This window comes from Schistocerca gregaria, chromosome X, assembly GCF_023897955.1.
Source record: "Schistocerca gregaria isolate iqSchGreg1 chromosome X, iqSchGreg1.2, whole genome shotgun sequence".
Lineage (NCBI taxonomy): Eukaryota > Metazoa > Arthropoda > Insecta > Orthoptera > Acrididae > Schistocerca > Schistocerca gregaria.
The window spans coordinates 310415099-310434832 of NC_064931.1; the positions used below are offsets into that span (position 1 = coordinate 310415099).

General features: G+C 44.8%; 1 protein-coding gene across 1 annotated transcript in view; it reads right to left on the bottom strand.

The window, feature by feature from the left end:
- LOC126297830 (galactosylgalactosylxylosylprotein 3-beta-glucuronosyltransferase P-like) overlaps positions 1 to 19734 on the bottom strand; it is a 384927-nt gene that overhangs the window by 15612 nt on the left and 349581 nt on the right. Inside the window, exon 3 of the mRNA XM_049989075.1 lies at positions 6201 to 6495. Within this exon, the coding sequence (XP_049845032.1) occupies positions 6201 to 6495 (295 nt within the window). The remainder of the gene's footprint in view (positions 1 to 6200; positions 6496 to 19734) is intronic.

Here is a 19734-nt window from a genome sequence, read left to right on the forward strand (position 1 = left end):
AAGACGAAAGGATGTGGGTTTTAAGGGAGAGGGTAGGAGTAATTCCAAGCCGGGGAGTGGAAAGACTTCCCTTAGGGGAAAAAAAGGACAGGTGTACACTCGCACACACACACACACACACACACACACACACACACACACACACACACACACACACACACACACACACACACACACACACACACATATATCCATCCGCACATACACAGACACAAGCAGACATATTTAAAGGCGGATGGATATGTGTGTGTGTGTGTGTGTGTGTGTGTGTGTGTGTGTGTGTGTGTGTGTGTGTGTGTGTGTGTGAAATCATAACTTAGTGTTGATTTCCAATCTCTCACTTGCTCTTTTACAAAATTTGTAATTTCAAAACAGTCTACATAATTATTATTTGAGATGATATTGTTTGGGGAGAAAAGATATTGTAAAGAATGGTTATATTTTGTGCTCAAAACTGTTAGTAAGCTGCTAACAGAAATTTGTAGCAATTACCATACATTTATACATATTGTTCCACTTATTGAGTAGCTACTTCAGCTGCAGTACAGAACTATATTTCTTTTCCTTTTATTATTTATAATGAAGTGTGCTCTCTGATGAATCACAGATGGTGGGGTGGTTCGTGCGTCTCATTGATGCAGATAGCTCCACTGTAGGTGTCTGTGGATAGGCCAGAGAAATATGTGGTGCCTGAAGAAGGGCAGCAGCCTTTTCAGGTGTTGCAGGGGCAACTGTCTGGGTGATTTACTGCTCCAGCCTTACAATATTTAGTCAACATGGATTTGATACCTTCGTACTGTGAAAGGATGAAAGTAAGGGGAGATTACAGCAATTATTTTTCCCAAGGGTATGCAGGTAAGTAGTATGACTTCTGATGATGATGGCATTCTCTACCGTTAAACATTACAGATGTAAAATGGTGCTCAGGAGAATGTTGTCATCAAGAAAAGAAAAACTGGTGCTTGTAGGTTGGAGTGTGGAATGTTAGATCCTTTAGTCAGATAGGTAGGTAAGAGAGTTTAAGAAAAGAGAAATGGTTACCTAGAAGTTAGACATAGTCAGAATTAGTGACATGTGGTGGCAGGAAGAACAGGGCTTGTTTCAGGTACGTTCATGGTTATAAATACAAACTCAAATAGTGATAACACAGGACTAGGACTAATAATGAATAAGAATGTATTAGGATGTCTGTAAGCTAGTATTAAGAACACTGTGATTGTATTATTGAAGCTAAGGTAGACACGTTCACCACAGTAACATAAGTTTATATGCATACTGGCTCTGGACATGATGAAGGGGTTGAAACAGTATAAGATGAGATAAAATAAGTTACTTAAGTAGTAAAGGGAGACATAAATTTCATTGTGATGGGAGACTAGACCTTGATAGTAGGAAAACGAACAGAAGGAAAAATAGATGGGAGAAGAAATGAAAGGGGGAAGCCACCTGGAAGAATTTGCACTGAGTACAATTTAATTAATGGTAATATTTGTTTTAGAAACCATGAAATAAGTTTCCATATTTGAGGAGACCAGCAGACACTGGAAGGTTTCAGATTCTATGTATAAGGGACAGTCAAATGAAAATGAAACAGATGAAATGAAGTAAGTGAAATGTTTATTATTTCAAAAGTAATTGCTGTCACTCTTAATACATTTATCCCACTGTGAGACCAAGTGGTGAATACCTTCATGGGAAAATGTTTGTGATTGCCTACGGAACCACAGTTGTACCCATGTGTGCTCCTCTTTGGCCAAAGCAAATTGACAGCCATGAATGTCTTTTTTCAGGGCTCCAAAAACATGAAATAGCATGAGGAGAGATTGTGACTCTATGAAGAATATGTAAGAGCTTCCCAGCAAAACTTTTGCAACACACTCAAAACAATTTTGGCAACACGTGGTCCTGCCCACATGATGATCTGCTGCAAGATGTACTGCAGCAAAATGTCCACTTGAAGTATGGATGGTAGTTAGAATGCCTATGAGTTCTCTGAGCATATAAGAAAGACTCTTTCCTACATGTTTCCTTCGGTCCAGTTTGTAAACACCTGTGGTAACTGAATGGCAATTTCAGTTATGTTCCAGCAGAGTGCTTCCCTAGTGCAGCTGCACTCACAGTGAGGACTTACCTCCCAGGGTGTTATGTCAGTCTCTGACTAGATGCCTGATTGGCCAGTGTAGGTAGTAGTCCAAGAATCCTACAAAGGAAATGGCACAAGGGTGATCAAGTGAAAATGTGTGAAGCTCCCTGCAGTAGTCAACAGAGCCTGTTTAGGAGCCATCACACATACCGACGAGTTAGTTCGTAATGAAAAATGTGCAATGTGAGGTGAGCTTAGGAGAAAGACAGAAGTTACTTAAACGTCCGATCATTACTCTCCACTGAGAACTACTTTCTGAGTTCTGTGATCTTGTCAGTTTCCAGTACAGACACAAAGCTTAACATCTTATTATATTCCTTATGCGACAGCATGAAATAATATCAAAGGAAGTGAAAGAAATAAGTCACCAACACAGGTGCTGCAATTAACTGATATCTTGATCTTACAGACAAACAAGGAGAGTCAACTCTCAGAAAACTGCTCCCACAGGATCGACATTCATGTAACTGGCTACTGAGGATTCTTCTGAGTTGTATGGTCATGGTCCATGGAACTCTTCTATCCCTAATGTTTCGTCCAAAACTGCGTTGGATACCTTCGGAGGTGGTCCTGGTTGTGCTGAGTCTTGCTGACTGACAAGTCGGACTTTTTTTTTTCTTTATTGTAATTCTAATCACCTCAATACAAGGTGGGCTAGCAGCAGCATATTACCCTGCTCTTCAGCCTTGAGTGGTACAATAACAAGACATATAGGTGGCACAGACAATACAATAAAAACGGTGGGCAAAAAAATGTAGATACAAAAAAACAGTAAACACTTGGTGACACAGTGCACATAACACGGATGACTGCGACGGCTGACGTGAACGGTGGTGGCGTGATGGCGAAAGGACACTGAACACAAAACGAAGGCACACACACGAGACATTGATGGCGATGATCTGCGGCGCGCGAATGTTCACTGAGCGTGTGTGAGTCCGGCGACCTGCCAAGGGAGGGGGAGGAGGAAGGGGAGTGGGACAGGGAGAGGGGAGGGCAGATGCCATGGGCTAGGGAGACAAGGGGAGGGGAGGAAAAAATAAGGGGGAGCCCGGGAGGAGAGGGGTGGAGGAAGGGGATGGTGGAAAACGAGAGAGAAAGGAGGGAGGGTGCCAAGTGGAGAGGCCACAGGAAGTGGGGGCGGGTAGGATCAAAGTTGATAGGAGGGGTAGATGGAGGGGAGGAGGACTTCATCAGGGAGGGGGAGCTGACAGAAGCCACCTTGGGAGAGGGTAAGGAGGGTGGAGAGATGGAGACCGAGTGGGACATGGGAAAACAGGCGCAGCAGCGGGCGGGGGTGGGAGAGGATTGGCGGGACCAGAGGGTGAGGAGGGTCGAGTTTGCGAGAGGTGTACAGGATCCGTATCCTTTCAAGGAAAAGGAGGAGGTGAGGGAAAGGAATGAGATCGTACAGGATCCGCGTGGGGGAGGGGAGATGGATGCGATAAGTGAGGCGGAGAGCATGGCGTTCAAGGATTTGAAGGGATTTATAAAAGGTAGGGGGGGGGGGGCGGAGATCCAGGCTGGATGGGCGTAGCAGAGGATAGGGCGGATGAGGGATTTATAGGTGTGGAGGATGGTAGAGGGGTCCAGACCCCATGTACAGCTTGAAAGGAGCTTGAGGAGGCGGAGTCGGGAGTGTGCCTTGGCTTGGATTGTCCGGAGATGGGGGGCCCAGGAGAGGCGACGGTCGAGGGTGACGCCAAGGTACTTGAGGGTGGGGGTGAGGGTGATAGGACGGCCATAGACGATGAGATAGAAATCAAGGAGGCGGAAGGAAGCGGTGGTTTTGCCTACAATGATCGCCTGGGTTTTGGAGGGATTGACCTTGAGCAACCACTGGTTGCACCAAGCAGTGAACCGGTCAAGATGGGATTGGAGAAGGTGTTGGGAGTGTTGCAGGGTGGGGGCAAGGGTAAGGAAGGCGGTGTCATCGGCAAACTGGAGAAGGTGGACGGGGGGTGACGGCGGCGGCATGTCCGCCGTATGCAAAAGGTACAGAAGGGGGGAGAGGACGGAGCCTTGGGGCACACCAGTGGAGGGAAAAAAGGTGTAGGAATCTGTGTTATGGATATTGACGTAGGAAGGACGGCGGGAGAGAAAGGAGCCGATCAGACGGACGTAATTAATGGGAAGGGCGAAGGTTTGGATCTTGAAGAGGAGACCGGAATGCCGTACGCGGTCATAAGCACGTTCGAGGTCCAGGGAGAGAAAGATTGCAGAGCGATGGGAATTAAGCTGTTACAAGTCGGACGTCAAAGAATGGCCTAAATACTGTGGAAAGTGAGCGTGGTCTGGATTTCACGTGATAGCAGAGATAAACCTTGTCACGGATAAAGTATAACTATCGATCATAGTATGTCAAAGATAAGAACTTTTCATCGATTCTGTATCGCCACTTTCCACATATCGTTGAGTTTCATAGCTGCTTCTTTTCTGTTAAAATTATCCCCATGTTTATATATTTCGATGGCTTCTCTATATAGTCGTGGATAATAGTTCGACATAGTACATAAAACTTCAGTTTCTGAACATTTCACTACTGATCACCCGACTGAAGAGCATGTTCTGCCACGGTTGACTTGTCTGCTTTCCCTAGTGGCCAAAGACTTTTACGTTCCTTCAACCATGTATTCACACTTCTCTTTGTAGTTCCAATGCAGACCTTACCACATGTACACAGACTCTTGTATACACCACATGCAGACAGAAGAGGACGTTTATCCTTAAAGGAAGGAAGTAATTGGCCTATTTTCGTAGTTGGTCTGAACATTGGTCAAACGTTATGTTTCCTTAAAATCTTCCCGATTTGATCCGTTACTTTTTTGATGAAGGGTAGAAAAACCGTGTTCTTGCATCGTTGTGTCCTATCATTGTCCTCAGGCCTCCTGATATTCGGTCGCAGAACTCTTATTTATTTCCTTACTAGAGTACCCATTCTTCCAAAAGCCTGCTTTAGATGTTTTAACTAGGCGTCCAGGTATTCCAGCGTACAGATCCTTTTAGCTCTGTCCACTAGACTTTTAATTACACCACTTTTCTGTTGTAGATGATGACTGAGATCCTTATGCAAGTATCTGTCAGTATGTGTAACCTTCCGAAAGACTTTATGTTTCAAGCTGCCATCAGTCTGTCTCATAACGAACACATCGAACAAGGATATTGCATTTTCTTTCTCCCTTTCTATGGTAAACTGGATTTTAAGATTTATACTATTTAAATAACAGCTTTTTTGCCATGTGACCAAACCACAAATGTATTATCCATGCATCGATACCATCGACATGGTTTCTTATTTGCTTTTTCCAAAACTAATTGTTCGAATTTCTCCATGTATAAATTGGCGATCGTAAGACTCAATGGGTCATCCATGGTCACACCATCAACCTGCTCATAAGACTCATCCATCCATTGGAAAAGTGTGAATACACGGTTGAGGAAACATAGAAGTATTTGCCCAGTAGGGAAAGCAGACAAGTCAGCTGTGGCGGAACATGCTCTTCAGTCAGGTGATCACGTTGTGAAATTTTCGGAAACTGAAGTTTTATGTACTATGTCGAACTATTATCCACGACTATATAGAGAAGCCATCGAAATATATAAACATGGGGATAATTTTAACAGAAAAGAAGCAGCTATGAAACTCAACGATATATGGACAGTGGCGCTACAGAATCGATGAGAAGCTTTTATCTTTGACGTACTATGATCGATAGTTATATTTTATCTGTGACAAGGTTTATCTCTGATATCACGTGAAATCCAGACCACACCCACTTTCTACGGTATTTAAGCCGTTCTTCGACGTCCGACTCGTCAGTCGGCAAGACTCAGCACAACCAGGAGCACCTCCGAAGATGTAGCTTTGGACGAAACGTTAGGGATAGAAGAGTTTCATGGACCACGGCCATACAAACTGGAAGAAGTCTCGGCAGATGAAACATCTGGTCGTGAGAGCCTTCATTGTATGATTCACATCGTTGAAATTCGACTACTCGCGTAGACAGGAGTAGCCTACAGTTAGTGTCCCCTACAGTGAACACAGCCTGCTACTCACCGACAAGGTGGTCGTAGGGGATGCCGGTCCTGGCGAGCAGCTCGGTGACGATCGGAGTGGTTTGGGCCGCATCTTCGATGACGAGCCAGTGCAGCGCGGGCACGTGCATCAGAGTCTGCGCCATGCGCGTCAACTCGGGCAGCTGCTCGGGCCGGCGGTACGTGGGGGTGATCACGTACACGGTGCGCTGTGGGGGCGGGGGCGGCGGGGGTGGCGGCGAAGGGGACGGCGACGCGGCGGAGGCCGCACCGAGCGCTGTCAACGGGCAGCCCAGTTCACGAGCCAGCTCGTGCACCTGCAACAAAGCCAACGTCTCGTCCAAATGGGGGTCAACAAAGGCGGAACAACGCGCGGCTGTTGAAAGGACTATCGGGATTGCTGTTACTGTGTACATCTCAAATGCTTTGGGGAAACCACGAAAAACTAAACTGGGATGGGTGAGCAGGTATTTGAAGCGCCGTTTACAAAATCCGAACCCATTATCTTAATAATATTACTACTACGCTCGGTACGACACATTACTCGTCGGATCAACATCAGAAATCTATTCTTCTGTGTGGAGGAGCCGAAATACTCAATTCTGTATAGCTCCCAAGTGTTCAGACAGTACCAACACTTTAATGATAATTGGCAACAATGATATAGACTAAGCTGTGATGCTTAAATTTCTTTTTCATTTTACACTTTACCAATTGGCTCCGCCATGTTGTTCTGGAAACAGCAGCAGCATACTACGGTACTGTGCTGTGGGAATTTTAAGGTGTACCTGGATTGCAGACATGTACCGAAAAAAAGCTCCATAGCTAGCAATCGTAGCATCCGCAATAAAACCGTTGATACCAATAATCTCTTCGATATGCTTTTCTGTTATTTATGCACCATTAGACCTACTCTTATTAGCTTTGTGATAAGAAGAATCGGTCGTTTTTGGAAAAAATTATTATACGAAATGCATTTAAAAATGAACACGCAGATCGAATTATGCGGTTGATGGATCCTCCATATTACCGACGTCGGTGACGCTGTGATCAGCACACCGGACTCACAATTAGGAGGACGAAGGTTCAAATCCGAAGTGTTTACGAAAGAGCGGTGGCCCTCTTTGTTGGTTCACTTTTAACCTTAGGGCACTGCTGCCCACCAGCCTCACGCCCTTGCTGCAGGAAGCCTCCCTCGAGTCCCAGGTGTCGTTAGAAAACATCCCGGCACAGTTCCCCTACCTTGGGCGTTTCTACTTGGAACTCAGTTACACACGCGACGCTTTCCTGGCTCCACCGTTGGCGACTGTGAAGGAGATCTGCTGCGCCTGCAACGGAGACGGTAACCGAACGTGGTGGAAACTGTACAGAGTGTAGAAAAATTGTGTCACTAAATTTTAACCATGGATAGCTGGTGCCAGTAGCAACTAAAATTACGAATACTTGGCGCCACGCTCTCCAATTGGCCGTGGGATTGCCCTGTTGCCGTTCGCCGGTTGAGGGGCCGCGCTATGGTTGTCGGTTCACACTTACAAACGTCCCTCGCCCAATCATTGCCCCAGCGTGATACGCACACGTATCGAATAGGTTTTGCTGTTTGTCTCCACCTCACGTCAGAGGCATACACAGGTAAGTTTCGCATCGGAACACATACGTCACCTGCAATTTAGTCATGCAGTAAGCATGGCTGCACTGTATTCGTTTGAAGAATAACGAGATATGGTTTTTGTTTACGGACTAGCCGACGGTATGGGCACGAAGCTGGACGGTTGTATGCAGATCGGTGCCCAGCAAGGCGCCAGCCACACCCGCAAACGTTTACAGCAATTCACCGGCGACATGGTGAAACAGGTTCGTTAGCGGGATATCATGATGATGCTGGAAGACCTCGAACACGACGGGATGCTGCACTTGAAGAGACTGTCCTCGAGCGCTTCGAGGAAGCACCTACGACAAGTACTCGATCGGTTATACACGACATGGGGATCACTCATCGGTTAGTCTGGGAGGTTTTGAGGGATGACGGCCAGCATCCATTTAGTTTCCACCCTGTCCGAGACCTAAACCCTGTGGCGGTCTAAGAACACAGGCTAGGGTTCCGTCGGTGGATTCTGCGACGTGTTGCACGAGATTCCGACTTTTCCGCCGTTGTACTGTTTACCGTCGACTACACATTCCATTGGGATGGCCTTTACAACGCTTGAAACGTTCATTACTGGGCAAGGGGAAATACGTCACGTACGTCCACGGACTCCAGCAACAATTTTCGCTCGACATTTGGGCAGGCATTGTGGGTGACCTACTCGACTTACCGGGGCAAATTATCTTCACTTTTTGCAAGAAACTCTACCCGACCTTCTGGAAGATGTTCCTCTGGACATACGGCTACGTATGTGGTTTCAGCGGCACCCGCACATACAGTCGTGTTGTGCGCGGACGTTTAAATGAACTCTTCGACGGCCGGGTAATTGGCAGAGGTGCTCGTAAGGACATGCCCCCCGCGATCACCGAACCTCACGCCACCGGACTTTTTCCTGTGGGGATTCTTCAAGGTTCTAGTTCATCCACATGGACGCTAACCACCTAGAAATGCAGAGGAATTGATGGATCGCAATGCCGCCAATCACATCAGGGCAATGCCAGGAATCATTGAAAGAGTTCGGCAAAACACAGTTCGACGTTACCAAGCTTGTGTCGCGTCAGAGGGTCGCCAGTTCGAGCATCTGCTTTAAGCAAACGATGTCCTAGCTACAAAAAAGGCTCTTTTCAGGGCCGACGCAATTTGTAAAATACTTTCTGCACGCGAACTAACAGCTGTTGACGGATTTGTTCCCGGTACGTCTTATCGTGAAACTACAATGGATGTATCAGGACCCCGGCGGATGCGCCACCAGGCCCCCAGAGTGAAGGCTGCGGCGCTACCACCGAGCGTGCGGGCCATCTTGGATACATCGCGATCTCCAGCAGACAAATCATTCGCGGTCATGCGTTGTCCAGAGCATCCGGCAACAGGGCAGTCCCATGGCCAATCGGAGCGCGTGGCACTAAGTTTCCATAGTTTAAAAATTGTGCGTTGGGGATCTACACAACATTAGTAACTTTGGTTCCTACTGGCATTAGCTATTCAGGGTTAAAATTTCGTGACACACATTTTCTCCACCCTGTATAGCCCAGCACGCGCTGTGGTATTGTGTGACGTCCAGTTCACTTGTTATATGACTGTAAATAGCAGACAAGTCACAGGAACATGGGTATAAGATCCGCATGGCAGAATACCCCAACTGCGTGCAGTGTAATGAGACTGATACGGAAGAACACCGCCTTAGGTGCAGAAAGACTTTTCTACTGCGGGTGACGTCACTACCATGGGTACAACCGGCACGTGTCGTCACTCAACCTACTTTTCTACCGGACGAGATGTACTATTGAGGACCAAGCCCAACGCCATCACGTGGATGTGAGGCTGTGCGGCCCATTACCTACACTACTGGCTATTAAAATTGCTACACCACCAAGATGACGTGCTACAGCCGCGAAATTTAACCGACAGGAAGAAGATGCTGTGATATGCAAATGATTAGCTTTTCAGAGCATTCACACAAGCTTGGTACCGGTGTCGACACCTACAACGTGCTGACCTGAGGAAAGTTTCCTACCGATTTCTCATACACAAGCAGCAGTTGGCCGGCGTTGCCTGGTGAAACGTTGTTGTGATGCCTCGTGTAAGGGGGAGAAATGCCTACCATCACGTTTCCGACTTTGATAAAGGTCGGATTGTAGCCAATGCGATTGTGGTTTATCGTATCGCGACATTGCTGCTCGCGTTGGTCGAGATCCAATGACTGTTAGCAGAATATGAAATCGGTGGGTTCAGGAGGGCAATACGGAACGCCGTGCTGGATCCCAACGGCCTCGTATCACTAGCAGTCGAGATGACAGGCATCTTACCCGCATGGCTGTAACGGATCGTGCAGCACTCCTCGATCCCTGAGTCAACAGATAGGGACGTCTGCAAGACAACAACCATCTGCACGAACAGTTCGAAGACGTTTTCAGCAGCATGGACTCTCAGCTCGGAGAGCATGACTGCGGTTACCCTTGACGCTGCATCACAGACAGGAGAGCCTGCGATGATGTACTCAACGACGAACCTGTGTGGACGAATGCCAAAACGTCATTTTTTTCGCATGGATCAAGGATCTCTTTACAGCATCATGATGGTCGCATCCGTGTTTGGCGACATCGCGGTGAACTTACATTGGAAGCGTGAATTCGTCATCACCATACTGTCGTATCACCCGGCGTGATGGTATGGGGTGCGATTGGTTACATGTCTCGGTCACCTCTTATTTGCATTGACGGCACTTTGAACAGTGGACGTTACACTTCAGATGTGTTACGACCCGTGGCTCTACCCTTCATTCGATCCCTGCGAAATCCTACATTTCAGCAGGATAATGCACGACCGCATGTTGCAGGTCCTGTACGGGCCTTTCTGGATACAGAATATGTTCTACTGCTGCCCTGGCCAGCACATTCTCCAGATCTTTCACCAACTGAAAACGTCTGTTCAATGGTGGCCGAACAACTGGCTCGTCACAATACGCCAGTCACTACTCTTGATGAACTGTGGCATCGTGTTGAAGCTGCATGGGCAGCTGTACCTGTACACGACATCCAAGCTCTGTTTGACTCAATGCCCAGGCGTATCAAGGCCGTTATTACGGCCAGAGGTGGTTGTTCTGGATACTGATTTCGCAAATTGCGTGAAAATGTAGTCACATGCCAGTTCTAGTACAGGTATAATATATTTGTCCAATGAATACCCGTTTATCATCTGCATTTCTTCTTGGTGTAGCAATTTTAATGGCCAGTAGTGTATTTAGTGAGGTCCCAAATGATGTACTTGATTTTTGGAACTACGCGCAGGTACGGCTTTGCGCGATAGTTAGGAATCTCAGATATAGACAATATTTTTCGAACTACCTGTGGAGTGCGCTACACAACGCACTGCACAGGTGGATCATCCGTGGCGAGAGACGGTGGACATGCTGCAATGCAGATGATGTAGAACGGAAACGTTGACCCAATAACAGGTAAGAGAAGAAACGCTAGGATGATAATAGCGACACGAGGACCCTGGGTGTAACTACTATTGGAGTGACTGCTGCTTATTTTCTTTCAATCAGAAGACGGACCTCCTTTTTCTTTTCTCTCTTCAATGTATGTATATATCGACTAGGTAAAAGGTTCCTGCTTCCGGATAGCGTTACGATTGTCCAGTTCTTCCCAAATAACCCTTCCCCTCCTCCCCTCCTTCCCATCGGTGCGATGGGCCGCGCATCGAGAGGCGATCCCCGCCCACTCTGCCCCCTCCCACCACCAGTCACTTCTGACCATCCAGATTTAGGTTTCCCGTGACTTCCTTAAACCGCTTATGGCAAATGACGGCCGGTATGATTCCTTTGAAAGGGCACTGTCGATATCCTTTCCTACTCCGAGCTTTTGCTCCGTCTCTAATCACCTCGTTTTCGACAGGCGTTAAACACTTCTTTTCTATTCCCTATACCTTTGGGTCTAGTGATTCGCGTCTGTAGGTAGTGATTTGCAAAGGTTATAAATAATAACAGGAGAAATCACAAGCTACTGTGGCTGTAGACTTTCTGTCTCGTTAAAAGGCGGCTGAGGAAGGAATGTAAGTTCATACCGCATTCTCTTGCTCTTAGGGCAGAAATCCGTCCCGAGGATTCAAAAGTTAAGAGAAACCACCAAAAGGGTGTAGCAATTCGACGTGCAATCTTCTAAAATATTCCACGATGACTTCATCAAGTACGACAGTATTATTTTGGCTTCAGAACGTCTGATACAGATATCGTACTAACGATGGAACAGATATTCGAGCGCGTACCATCTTATTTTCCCGATCATCACACATAAAGAAATCATTATGGAAATCACTTGGTAATCCTCTACAACATTTTGGCGCATATTAAAAAATGATATAGGTCGCAAATATGCTGAAAAAATGATATCTAATGCACTTCTGCGATGGTTTCCTGCTGCAAGGGAACATTAGCCCTGTTGGATGATTTCGATCAACTCCGTTTCCAACCATATTACTGAAGCTATAAATAATAGTGTGGACTTCTTTCCACTTTTAATATGACATTTAAATTGTATATTCCACACTGAGGCGAACCTTCATTTCTATGGTACGTTCCCTATAAAGCTTTATAAACTCATATTTGGAGATATCAGCTGCAATGGAGTGACCTGGCCTGTTAGGATAGTTCATTGGAAGAATTCTGGCTGCGAAAGGTAAACATCTACTTCGAGCCCTAACTTGGCAAGAAATATTTCTGTAAAGCTCGTCTCTGACGTTTAATCACGCATACAGAAGTTCAGTAAAAAAAAAAACCTACTGAGGAAAATATGCTCCACTCTTGCTGTCTTGAATTAAACAACTTGTCTGAATTAGTAGCCATATTTTCAGACAAATTTAGTATCTGTGTTGCACCGAATCAAGTACAGTTATATACTTTTACTTGTCAGCTAGCGTATGTGTTATCTAGTGCTTGGAAATTACCGAACAACATAAAGCGAAGTATTTAGAATTCGTTTCGCAGAGCAGCGCACCGAATAAAAGGACCTTTTCGCGCGCTCGCGCACGTGTGTGTATGTGTGTGTGTGTGTGTGTGTGTGTGTGCAGTATGTTGGGGGGAGGGGGGTGGCGGGGGCGCAGCAGCGAGTGTAGGGAGGATGAGGAGAAACGATATATGTCTGGCACATCTATTGGCTATAAAGCTTCATGTTATTTGTTTGAAGTCAGATAACGACGAAAATTAAAAAGTTTGTTTTTGAGCACAACGTGCAATATGAAGAAATATTTTCCTGTGTAGCAATGGAATTTAATTCAGATGGGTTATCAGTCCAGATTTTGTATCCTATCGTTAAGCTTTGAGGCACAAAAACAATCCAACTTATCCTTTTGTGAGTTATTTTGCTTTTATCAAATCAGTTTAGGGACGTCCAGAAATCAACCAGTTGTAGAAAAACTGTGCACGGAAGACTGCACAGCATTAGGACACTCACTTTGGATGAAGCAAGGAAGAGCAATAATTAGAACATGCAGATGAAAAACAATAACACTGATAAATTCACAATGAACTGTGCATTTGGCAACATATTACATAATGAGACAGAAAATTTTAACCGGAGGGCAGGGTCGCCTGTGTGGTATTGTGTCAGTTAGTTGGTCTCATGTTCCATGGATCATTTGCATGATAAATTATTATGACGCGGAACGAGCAAATTTACATTCACATCGCAAATTATTTTGTAAATGCTGATCATTTAAAGCTGCCACGCATGCTTCAACCATATATAAAGGATTCAAATACAATTCTAGGTGTCAAGGACGCATGTATAATGTACAGATAGTTGTACAAAGTAATTACAAGAAGATTCATGTAGAGGTACAGCTAAAAATAATCTCTGTTGTATGTAAGTAAGTAAAAAAAGGATGTTTAACCACATAAAAATCATTCGTTTTCTGGTAGTTTATAGCTGACCAGAATTTAGCAGTTTGTCCAAAAAATATATTTTTTGTTACAGAAATCGTGCTAAAATCGAGTACGTTGTGATTAGAGTTGCGCTCTACTAAAACTATGGTTTGGTAGTTTTTGTACGGTATATAAATGACGTACTAATGGCAGGATTACCGGTATTATTGGTGGCATTGCTAGGGAAACAAAGAAATGAATGTTTGAGAGAGAAACTGGGAGACGCTGACTTCTCTTTGTTTGAAACTTCCTGGCAGATAAAAACTGTGTGCCGCGCCGAGAATCCAACTCGAGACCTTTGCCTTTCGCGTGCAAGTGCTCTACCGACTGAGCTATCAAAGCACGAGTCACGCCCCGTCCTCACAGCTTTACTTCTGCCAGTACCTCATCTCCTACCTTCCAAACTTCACAGAAACTTCACTGGCGGAAGTAAAGCTGTGAGGACGGGGCGTGAGTCGTGCTTGGGTAGCTCAGTCGGTAGAGCACTTGCCCGCGAAAGAGAAAGGAGAGCTTCTGTGAAGTTTGGAAGGTAGGAGATGAGGAACTGGCGGAAGTAAGGCTGTGAGGTCGGGGCGTGATTCGTGCTCGGTTAGCTCAGTCGGTAGAGCAATTGCCCGCGAAAGACAAAGGTCCAGAATTCGAGTCTCGGTCCGGTACACAGTTTTAATCTGCCAGGAAGTTTCATATCAGCGCATACTCCACTGTAGAGTGAAAATTTCATTCTCTTTGTTTGCTTGTTTTGGACATAATAAGAATCGCACACCGCTCAGGGGCCGCATGCACGTTCGAAAGACCATTGCATCGTACGTCTTCAGGACACAGGCACTGTAATTTCGCATTTGGTAATGTTGTCGCCATAGTTCCTTTATGTGTTTACCGCACGCACGTCGAAAAGACACGAATGCCACATTAATCCCTTGTCTACACATCAAAGCTTATATAACAGCATCGGAGTCGCCATACGTTGCACATACGCTGTAGCGACGCCCTAAAACGGAAAATTTTTGATTGTCTCTTATGTACTTGATGAGTTTTGTATTTAAATGACGTAGGTATTCAAAACGAGCGAAAGAAAAAGAAAATAATAATGACCGAAGCGAGACTCGAACCAGCGATTCAGCGATTACTAGTCTCTAGCGCTACTGATTTTCCAACTTTCGTTCTATCTGTTTCTTCGTCGATTATTCGTCACTGATTCTGTATGGATGTCGCATGACATCTTTCAAATTCCATCGATGAGAACTTCACTAAGCATTTATTACAAAAGGTGGCAAGTCCCCTGACCGAACACGCTGAGCTACAGTGTCAGCCAACGATAGAGCCACTCAGCCCGTCGAAAGCTGTCCAACCTTTATTGAATTGAATTTGCTCACAGAACTTCAAAGGCGCTTTTCTTAAGAATTTTTTAAGAGTCCCATTGAGCTGCTTTTGGAGATTGACGTCTTAAGTTCTGAACTTAACATGTCATAAATGCAAACAATTACAAAAATTCGATTCCCATGCAGCTCTTTGTGAGAGTTCACTGAACCCAATTCTGTACTCAAATTTTTCGAGTGTTCGTCGTGTATAATTACAGAAGGAAGAAAAATAGAAAGCAAGTCATTGTGTCTTGCGGGAAACTAAACATAGGTGATCATTTTTCGGAAGTTTTCAGTTTTATGAAGACGTGAGTTGTGGTCCATAAGGATCGACAGAGTTAAGTTTCGCCGGCCGCGTTGGTCTCGAGGTTCTAGGCGCTCAGTCCGGAACCGCGCGGACGCTACGGTCTCAGGTTCGAATTCTGCCTCGGGCATGGATGTGTGTGATGTCCTTAGGTTAGTTAGGTTTAAGTACTTCTAAGTTCTAGGGGACTGATGACCACAGATGTTAAGTCCCATAGTGCTCAGAGCCATTTGAACCATTTTTCTTTTTAGTTGTTTCAAATGCGGAGAGTTAACGAGTAGGCGCTGCCGTTTTCCCTGTATGGTGCGCGGAGATTTATTGGCTACTCTGGATTTTGAAGGTTTGTGTTGTTAACTAAGACTGTCCTGAATTACTTATCGGAAAGAGTCTTGTATTATGTAGTGGAACTAATTGCTATTCTATGTAGGTTTTAATCAGTGAAAGAGCTTGGCGAGTTTTTAAAATGGAAATAAAACAAACCAATTTTTTAGGGTTGTCTGACATTTTTAGAACTATTATCCTGAAACTTATGGGTGCTCCGAAGTTCTGAGGACGCTACTGGAAACCACTAGAGGAAAAAAAATTGAACTTGGTTCATGGTATATTGTTTCCCTTCCAGTGATGGATTTGACTTGTTTTAGCACTGATTTTACGTGGTGTGTGTCTGCCTGCAGGGATCATATCAGTCGTGTGTAATTATTTTAGTTAATCTCGTGGGTTAGATCGGGGCTGACTACGTTTATGTAAAATATTCATTAGGATAAGAATGAGTGAAGATGAGACTTTCTACTTCATGTAGGAATGGCGATGATTATGGTTTTCGTGCGCTTAATAGCGGATCTATTAGCTGCTTTCAAATAGCAAAATCACATGCATCACACAGCGTTTGGACCATGCGGACGGCGGAAACAGATGATTGTTGCGTGATAGTGATAAGAGGAATAGAAGGTTTGTATAAGGAGCTCAAGAGAGAATTTGTACGCTGCTATTGTCCGAAATAAAGGCGGCGAGAATATACACCTAAGCCGTCCGTTGTGACCGAGAGGTTCTAGGCGCTTCAGTCCGGAACCGCACTGGTGCTACGGTCGCAGGTTCGAATCCTGCCTCGAGCATGGATGTGTGTGATGTCGTTAGGTTAGTTAGGTAAAGTAGCTCTAAGTCTAGGGGACTGACGACCTCAGATGTTAAGTCCCATAGTTCTCAGAGCCATTTGAACCATTTGAACAATATGCACCTAAGTTGTTCTATAGTCAGCATTCGGCCACATCTGGGATAAAGGGATTAATTTATTTCGTAATATATAAAAGTTATAGCATTGTAAATAACAATACGCAAGTTCATACATCATCAGATCTCCGAGTTGCTTGCGTCAGTAGCATGTTATTATTTGCAAAAAATGAGCACTAAAGTTAAATTCAGTCTGGCACGTAAAGATCTAAGAGTTTGTGTGCTCCTACAGACGACGTATTATCGCTACGTTTTGTGTGTGGAGGGCGTGGGTATTCGACTTTCCTCTGTATCAGTCACACAAATTAAAGTCGTGATAGTATTACAGAAACAGGGCAAATGATTAGAGGAAGCGAAGTAAAAACAAAAACCAAATTATGATGCCTATGTGCATCTTCAGATTTTCGCGGTGCCATGACTACTCCATTAAATTTCGGGTGTGCAGCCGCCTAAATTCAGCTTCTTCTAGTATTTCGGCTGTATATCGTTCAGTCATCTTCAGAGTCAGCAGAAGGATTGACGCGCTACAACTCGCCCCGTCCTTTCACTAGACATTTCGCATGCGACCACAGATACACAGCAAAGTTTATCAGCAGCAGAGAAGTACAATGCGCATGAATCATATCTGTGGCTGCGCAGTCGATTCACGATGGGATGTCGATGTATCACTCCGAGCTGCACTGGAGCGAGTCTTTGTACATTTATTACAGAAGGCGCCAGATTCCATGACTTATCCAAGCTGCAGCCGCTATCTCTATTCATTTAATTCGTCGCTAAGCGAATTTCAGTTGCTTCTTTCAACACCGAGTTTCAGGAAGATGATATAGACGATGAAATTTCTACGTTTTCTTATCAGTTCAGTGTTCCACCACAGCCGATTTATTTGGCTGTAAGAGGCGGTTATACCTGCGATTTCCGTACGTCTTTCATTGACTGTATGGATCTTCTGTCCGATGTATGAGAGGCCACATCTGACAGATCATTGAATGATACGGGCGAGAGCTTCTGTAAGAATTTACGCAAGCATTTCTATGGAATTGTTTAGGGGAGCGACAAAGTGTGAATCAGAATAGCTCATCAAGGTGAAGGTAGTTTGTAGGTATGGGTGCGGGTGTGCTGACTACCAGCTAACTCATAGGTGGCTCCGCAGAGCTACCGTCTTTTATTGGTGTGGCGGACAGCGCGGGCTCAATGCTGCAGTGGTACAGCGATGTGACTGGCAAAGAGGCGCTCGCTTTCCTCAGCCGCAGCTGTCACCTGACGTGATGAATAGCGGTTCCTGCTCCACTTACCTCTAAGCTGCATCCAGCACCGATTCTACAGCAAAAATTTCTCTACTATGAAGAATTTAGGCTTTCACAGTCGTTCAGTTCCCTGTGTCTCGCAGGACGATCTCTCAATTTCCACTTCCGTTTTTATTGCAGCTATTCCCTCGCATTTCGCTGGCGTTATTGGCAATTTTAGCTACTTAAATAGGGCTCGCCATGATTTTTGGTCACGACTGTCTAATGTGCTCACGTCCTACAAGCATCGTCCGTTTTGCAAATGTCATATTTTGACCTTGTTAGACACGCTGTTAAAGAATATTATTAACTAGAAAAGAGTCGTAATTTCACTAGATAAAGATAGAGGTACTGCAACTACGTCAAAACGACTTTAAAGTTTTTATCCCGACTCCGTTTTGAAATAACGAGTATATCACATTTATATTGACAATTAGACTGCGAAACTTTCCTTCCATAACTCATTTCAGAGCTCACAGGATAATCATTCTAATGCCATCGCCCCTGTCTTTCTGTTTAATACAAACATTTTTATTTCTCAATTTTTATACAATTTTCGGATAATATTGAAGATTATTTCTTTTTACTAGTTAATTCCTCGCTTCAGTGGATTCGAGGACAATCAAAGGTTTTCAAGCTGTGATACAGAGATAGCTTGCAATGACAGCCCTGTATATCCAACTATCGCCAAATACATTAATTTAAAGAAAGAAATGTTGGGAATATTTGTTGCTATAGCAACAAGTGCGTGTGTGTGCACCAATGCGACTGGACATCATCATGTGTTTTCAGTGAATAGATTCGAATTAGGAAACGGTACGGGGAAGGTTCGGGAAGGAGTGGTTGACAGATAAATGTGATATAAAATTCAATTCAATTCAGTTTATTGCTATAAATTTCAGATCTGTTACCTGGTAACTCTAAGTATGTGTTTCATCTCCAAGAATCTTGATAATATACCAGAGCGATAAAGCATGTTAATAACAACTGTATAATATAGAAAAAACTGAATGTTTATATATAATTAAATAAAAAGCATAAAATAAAAACAACATAATTAAGTCCTTACTGACTAATTTTCAGCTTAAATAATTACAGCTGTTACTGGCTACCTCAATAGAGGTTTGAGGTCTGCCAACTTACTAGAACTATACCTACATCTAGGCTTACTTTATACTACATATGAAACTAGATGGTGAAATGCTCAAGTTCCGGCAAAGAGTACTAGAGTTGGCAGAAATGAATCGAATTCTGGCAGCGGCAGAAATTATCTTCGCTGGTAAATGGCAGGGGAAGGTGACGTGCAGTATAAAGTTGCTTATCATGAGACTCTGCTCCAACGTTCTATTTTTAACTCTGAAACCTCTGTGCTGTCTCTCGTGGAATGTGCGCTTGTGAGACGGTGGTGACCCACTCATAGGGTGGGGACATTAATTTTGGCGGCGTCTTATTGCCAATAGAGAGCCTGACTATGTCCCGGCATCTGGTTTCGCGCTCTTCTTTCATTAGAGCCCATTTCAATTATTGAAATGCTAGAGAGGTGAACTTCATACTCTGTAACATAATACCGAGCGAGGTGGCGCAGTGGTTAGCACACTGGACTCGCATTCGGGAGGACGACGATTCAACCCCGTCTCCGGCCATCCTGATTTAGGTTTGCCGTGATTTCCCTAAATCGTTTCAGGCAAATGCCGGGATGGTTCCTTTGAAAGGGCACGGCCGATTTCCTTCCGTAACCCGAGCTTGCGCTCCGTCTCTAATGACCTCGTTGTCGACGGGACGTTAAACACTAACTACACCACCATCATCTGTAACATAATAG